The sequence below is a fragment of the Entamoeba invadens genome (assembly GCF_000330505.1).
Source record: "Entamoeba invadens IP1 unplaced genomic scaffold scaff_1105074724366, whole genome shotgun sequence".
Taxonomy (NCBI): domain Eukaryota; phylum Evosea; order Mastigamoebida; family Endamoebidae; genus Entamoeba; species Entamoeba invadens.
Window position 1 is genome coordinate 77,283 of NW_004191702.1, and position 7,583 is coordinate 84,865.

Here is a 7,583-nt window from a genome sequence, read left to right on the forward strand (position 1 = left end):
TCCAATGAAGTACAGACCAGGTATGGCAATAGATCATTTTGGCATAACTGAAACATATATCACCAATTTATTAAATGTGTTCTGAATAATATCATGATATTCTTCTCTATCTGTTTTAGTGTAAATGACTTCACTTTCGGTTTGATTCATATGAAAACATAATTATTTATCACAATAAATAACATAACACAAATATAAATTGTGTAATTTTTCATATTCTTAAAATTGATTGTGCTATCAAATAAATAGAGAAACTGGTTGTGTAATAAAATTATTATAAGAATAATTATTTTATATGATATTATTACAAAACAACTTTATAATTTGTTTGTTTTTTTTAAATTAAAATAATAAAAAAAGATATTTAAACAAACGTTTCTCGTTTTAAAACAAAAAGATAAAAACTCATGGCAAATTTTAAAACAAATAAAATTGGTGTTTTAATATTTTTTCAATTAAGTTACTATTTTGAGTTATTATAATACTTATTTGTTCCAATTTAAAACTAAAAAATTCTTGTAATATAAAAGCCTTTATATACAATTAATTTAATTGTTATTCTGATAACAACAAAACGAATTTTGAAGTAGTAATACAAACGTTTCAACGTTTATTCTACCACTTCAATTTATATCACATAAGAAATTTTATATAAACAACTTTATAATATGATATTATTTTATTTTTAAAATAATTTACTATTTTGGTAAGTGACACTTCTGCAATTTTTAAAACTGTTTTTCTGAACAGTAATTATTGTATTGGGCACCACAACATCAAGTGAAAGACATCCTTTAAAACACCCAGAAGTGATTTCCTTGATAAGACTTGGTATTTTTATTGTTTTTAAACTTTCACAATGACAAAAAGCGCCCTCTCCAATATGGCACACACTTTCTGAAATCACAACACTTTGTAATGTTATACATTCATTAAAACAGTAACAACCAATACTAGTCACACCATATGGTACACAAATTGTTTGTAATTTTTGACATTCCCCAAAACACATTTGTGGGATTATCAACAACTTTACTGGCAGTTTCAAAGTACTCAACGAATTGCACCCATTAAAACAATAATTTCCCAATTTTGAAACACTACTTGGTATTTCTAGATGACTCAAAACATCACAATATTGAAAACACTTGTCGCCAATTTCATCGACATCCCCTCGAATTTCAAACCATTTTAAACTGACACAATATCTGAAAGCTTTATCTCCAATACAACACTTCTTATTATCTTGTATTGAATTATTAAATTTCAATTTATCATCAATTGCATGTAAACGTGAAGGAACGGCAATTTCCTGTAAATTTTTGCAACACTCAAAACACGAATTTGGCAAATTACACAAATTTTCAGTGAATTTTACTGATGATAAATGTTTGCAATTGCAAAAACAGTTTTCTCCAATTTCTGTGACAAACGTAAGAGATTCAATGGCTTCAAGTTTTCTACAATTCAAAAAACAGTTTTTTCCAAGTATATAGACGTTACATGGAAGTTTTAATAATTTCAAATTGCACTCTTCAAAACAATTGTCACCCAACGAAGTGACATTTTGAGAAATTTGAAATGAAGTAAAATGTACCAATTTAAAATAATTGTCTCCGATTTTTTTGATGTTGTTTGGGATTTTTTTTCCATATTTTTCACCATCTGTTGTTGTGTATATCACATTTTTGAATGAAACGTTTGTGTTTTTGCATGTTTGTGTTGATGTGTAATTCACTTCGAACCACACATTAATTCTGAAAAAATCAAATTTGGGGGATAAGTATATCTGTTGATTTTGAAATATATTATTTCCAAACGTTTCATCTAAAATCGACCAAATGTTTAACGTTTCAATTTTTGGAAAGTATTTTATTGTTTTATAATTAATTGGGATTGGATTGGTGTGGAACTTTTCGGTGTTAAATCTGTATTTCTTATTTACGAATTCAAGCATAATAAAGTCGTTTATTGAGGTAAAATACTGAGAAACCACCATCATGTTATATCCATCAATATGGCTCATTTTTATGATTTTTAAAGTTTAAAAGCATTTCTTAAATATAAATTAAAATAAAATGACATTTAAATTAATTAAAGAAAATCTTTAAACATCATTTTATATCTAAAAAAATAATTTATCATAAATGTAATTTATATTATTTTTTCAGTTTTATATGAAAAAAAAATAAAAAAGTTGATGTTTTATTTTTTTGCCGAGTGTAAAAACACTAAAAAAAGGAAAAACCTGTTTGAGCTCCTTTGTGGATTTTTATCCTTGTGATTTTAGTAAAATTAATATTCAAACGATAACATAAATCACTAAGATATTCGAATTATTGTTATTTTGCACCATCTCCAAGTGTTTTATAATTTGTAGCAATTTGCTAAGACGATGAAAGTTTGTAATAAGCGTTTTTGTCGCCACTTGAAGTGACATTTCATCAACATGATTCACATAAATTCATAGAGTGTTTATATTATAAACATACACGCTTTCAATTGTAGAGAATAGTACGTCTGTTTTTTCTAACAAGATTAACTCCGACAACCGTCCCTAAAATTAAGTATCTTTATCATAATATTCAACATTAAACATATTACTCAATTTGATATTGATATTAAAAATTTTAAAAACGAACTGTTTTTGTTTAAACCTTTAGTTTTTATAATCAAAGGCGTCTTTTCTATCAAGGACTCGATCAGATATTATCGTTTTGAAATTTTGAATATTATTTTGTATAAATGTTATTCAAAAAATATTTTTGTTTTACAATTTCGGCAAAATAGTATGTCGTGTTTTAATGGAAAAAAATTCTGGGAAAAAAACACAAAATAAACTCCAACGTGTTAAAACATCATTTTATATCCAAAAAAATAATTTATCACATCCATTAAAATATAAAAACACTAATATAAATTGAAGTTTAAAATAATAAATAATTAATACAATTAATTGGGTTTGCTGTTTTTCACCGGCACCAGTGTACCTTTATTCAAATAACATTTTATAAAAACATTTTTGTTTTACATTTTTTTACTATATTTATTTTAAAAATTCAAACAAACCCTTTAAGCAATTTTGAATAATTTTATAATCAACCTAACTATGATAATCAATAAAAAATGGAATTTAGAGGAATGATCATTGATCACATTTTGGATTTCAGTGAAAAAGAAGATGAAGACAACAAGAAAACGCCACTAAATATCATTGAACAGATGAAAGAGATTTTTCAGTCTATACGTTCGAAAAACAAGCTAAAAACATGAAAAAAGCTTCAGTGCTAACAATTGAAGGTGGTCAATTCTCACTGTTTGTGACTTCAAATAGTCATTCAAATTGCAGAAATCAGACATTTAAATGCGTGTACACAAATTGTCCATGCAAAGTTGTACTCACACTTTCAATTGTAAAAACAGAAGTTGAAAAAATAACTTTTTATCATTTACACACTCACAACTTTATTCACCTCCCGGAAAAAGTCAAGCCATTTTTCACTGAAGAAATTCTCGCTCAAATGAGAAGTCGTCTCAAATTGGGAGTTACTCCAGATAATATCAAAGACGAATTTGGGCTACCTTTTTCTAGCAAAGTAGTATCTTCTATTCTTCACAAAGAAAAGGAAGAACCAGGCATGTTTCAAGCAAAAACACTTCGTGAATATTTTAACACATTAACACAATGGTCGACAATTATATACACAAACAAACGTGGTATTTTTCAAGGTTGTGTTGCGGTACACATGGCATTGTGTAATAATGATAATGCAAGTGAAATTATTATTGATGACACGTGTGGCACTAATGAATTCGGAATGCCTCTCGTTGTTGGTATATACATTGACAAAACAAAACACTCTCATTGTCTTTTTTTCGCTTTAATGACAGATAGGACAACATCTTCATTTCTTCTTGTTTTTAAGTTTCTCAAGAGATTTATTACAATATCTGTAGCTATCTGTGATCGCTGTTTGAGTCAATCGAATGCTATCCTTCAAATATTTCCAGGTGTTAATTTGATATATTGCACTCGACATATCAGAAGGAATCTAATTACATTTTTTGGTAAACACCATCCAATCATCAAGATATACAACAAAGTTGTGTTTGATAATAATACACCAGAAGATGTGCTCATCAAAGAAATGTACAGAATGCTAAATCAAGATGATGAGTCACAAATTGTAGGAGATGTGTCAGATGATTTTGTGAATAGCAACGGTAACAAAATTTTGGACACAATACGGGAGACAATTGAATCTTTAGTTGAAAACACACAAAATGCAAAATTGACAGGAAAACCTTTGACCAAAGTAAGAATGATACGAGATCTTCTTGAGTGTGCAAAGAGTTGGTTGCCCAGTTTTACATCGTTAATAACTCAAAATACAACTTCTAATGGAATAGAAGGTTTTTTTGGCTGGCTTAAAAACAAGATTGATCACAAAAAAATGACTTTATATGACATTACAAAAGTGATAATTTCATGTGCAATTACTCTTGAAAATAATTCACGTTTTTCTAAACTTAACAAAGATGACATTGAATATCTTGCGGTGTATTTCGATGAAAGTGTTTTGAAAAGAATCACCGAAGACACCTTATGTGGTTTAATCAGGTGTATTCACACTGTACACAATCCACTTTTGATGTCGGTGTTTGAAAATCAATCATGTACAACTTCATTAGAATCATGCACTTGCAAGTCTTATGAAATTAATGGATATCCATGTCCTCATATGCTTTCGTTGTATATCACAACTTTCAAAAGAGTCCCATTAAAAGTGTTTAATTTGAATTGTCTCAAAGTTCATACAACCAAAATTATCCACGAATCATGTGTTATAAAATCGGAAGTACCTGATAATTTTTCATATAATGATTATCAAATGTTACTTGAAAAATATTACGCAAACATTCAAGCAAATCCCACAATACTGCCAGCTGTTATTAATATTTTGGAAAATAAAAAAGTGTTATTAAAAGAAGTGGGAGAAAACAAAAAAGAAAAAATTAAAATAAACGGCAATACAAGACTCTCTTTAACAAGAACAAGTACATCGATTGTATAAATGAATGGAACACAAACTGGAACACAAATCACAACATCTTTAACATTGGACAACATTCAAGACCCAGCAAAAATTACCAAAAGAAAACAATTAAGAGCCGCGACTGTTGTTGATTACGCTGAAGGAACTAAATTTCCACCAAAACGCAAAAAAATACTTTCCAAAGAACAAATAGATTCGAACACTAAACATAGAATGTGTTTCATATGTAAAGGACAAGGACATTACACAAAAATGTGTTTTCAAAAAACGAATTAAACCTCTAAATTACTTTTTATTCATCTATTTCATATTAAATATTATTTAGAAAATATAAAAATTTACATTTAACCAATTTTTTTATTTTTTTAGAATCACTTTGTATTCTTAAACTTAATAATGTAAAACAAAAATGTTTTTATAAAATGTTATTTGAATAAAGGTACACTGGTGCCGGTGAAAAACAGCAAACCCCAATTAATTGCTTATTTAAATAATTTTATGATTTAAATAAATGAAAAGTTATAACAACAAAGTTCTTTTTTGTACAATAACATTTAAAATTTTAATAATAAAAAAATAAAAATTGGAACAAAACAGCTCAAGAACTTAATATATTACAATAATGTTGAATATTGTATTCATGTTTTGCATCACTTATTCAATTTCGAAAAAAGTTCAATGGTGTTTCTACGTAAACATTATTTTTTGTTATCAAGAAGACTTTGTATGTCCTTATAATAATCTAATTAAGTCATTCAACACTCAAATTGTACTTAATAGAACTGTATTAAGACATTACAAAGAATTAAATATCAAATGTAATTTCACAAATAAATTTAGTCTTTCTTTTAGTGACGAATTGAACTCGGTTTTTCAATTTGAATTTTCAGAAAAGAGAACGCAGTACATTTTAAATAGTACTTTATTGCAAATTATTGAATCCGACGAAGTTTATCAAAACAAATTAACAAAATTACAAAATGAAAAAACCACTAAAATGTATACAAAAGGTGTGTTATGTGCCAATGGGACATATTTAAATGGACAAAACTGTTATTATTGTGACCAACCTTGTCAAACTTGTGAAGACTTTTCTATTAACAACTGTAATGATTGTTCTTCTGGTTATTATAAAACTAACAATTCATGTTTTCAATGTCATCCTTATTGTGAAACGTGCATTTCAAATAAACAAAACAATTGCTTAAAATGCAAACCAGGGTTTTATTTAGTAGATGGCTCTTGTTATTTATGTCCAAAAAATTGTGCAGCATATAATTTTCGTCAATATTGTACAAAATGCAAACCGACATATTACCTTATTATTTTAGAGAACGTTTGTTTGAAATGCAAAGAAAATTGTTTAAGCTGTAAAACGATTACGACATGTAGTACTTGTGAAGATGGGTATTACTTATCAGGAGAGTTTGTAAGAAGTGTGTCACATTTTGTAAAACGTGTCAATTGGAAGTAGCTGTAAGATGTACTTCGTGTTTTGAAGGGTATTATTTGAATTCAATAACAGGTTGGTGTTTTCCATGTAATTCTTCGTTGTGCTCCATATGTACAGATGGCAAAGAATCGAGTTGTGTTCTATGCAAAGAAAATTTATACCTTTCAAATGGCAAATGTTTAAAGTGTGATTCAACATGTAAAACGTGTTTTGGACCGAACAATGACAACTGCAATTCATGTGACAACAATTCTTATCTTATTAATAACACATGCAATAAATGCTACAGTTATAGATGTTATCAGTGTTATAACAACACTATGAGTGGATGCTATTTGTGTCAACCGGGCTATTATGTATCAGCTGGAAACTGTAAACAATGCAATTCAAATTGTTTGGAGTGTACAGCTTCTATAACATGTAGTACCTGTAATAATGGGTATTACCTTAATGTTACATCGAAAAAGTGTTTACCATGTTATTATACCAAATTGTGTGCATCGTGTTCTAATTCAACGAGTGTTGGTTGTACACAGTGTAATCAGGGGTATTACCTTTCCAATAAAAAATGTGTGTTGCATGTCCATTAAGTTGTACGGCTTGCAAAGAAATGGGTGATATTACACCAACATGTACAGCTTGTTATACCCCGTTTTATTTGAAGGATGGAGTTTGTATTCATTGTGACGACAATTGTAAAACATGTGAAGATTCTTCCACAACATGTACATCGTGTATTGATGGGCAAATGTATCTCAATAAAAATAAATGTGTTGCTTGTAGTATGTGTAGTCCTTCTCATTGTTTTTCGACTGGATGTTCTCTTTGTAATAAGACGAATTACTACCCAGACGAATTTAATTGTTTTCAATGTGATTCAAGTTGTCTTACATGTAATGGAGGATCTTCTAAAAATTGCACTTCTTGTAAAGAAGGACAATATTTAATGGAAGGAAAGTGTATATTGTGTGATTCCATTGTGGTGAAACAATTGTTCGTCTGACATGGGATGTCAAGAGTGTCAAAACGGTTATTATCCCAAAACAAAATTTGTGTTCCTTGTTCACGAATAA

At 28.4% G+C, this 7,583-nt stretch overlaps 1 protein-coding gene across 1 annotated transcript; it reads right to left on the reverse strand.

The window, feature by feature from the left end:
• Positions 1–685: 685 nt before the first annotated feature.
• On the reverse strand, positions 686–2,026 carry EIN_140010 (hypothetical protein; the record flags this gene model as incomplete). Its single annotated transcript, XM_004183432.1, has 1 exon — positions 686–2,026. The coding sequence occupies one exon, from the start codon at positions 2,024–2,026 to the stop codon at positions 686–688; it is 1,341 nt and encodes a 446-aa protein (XP_004183480.1).
• Positions 2,027–7,583: the final 5,557 nt, after the last annotated feature.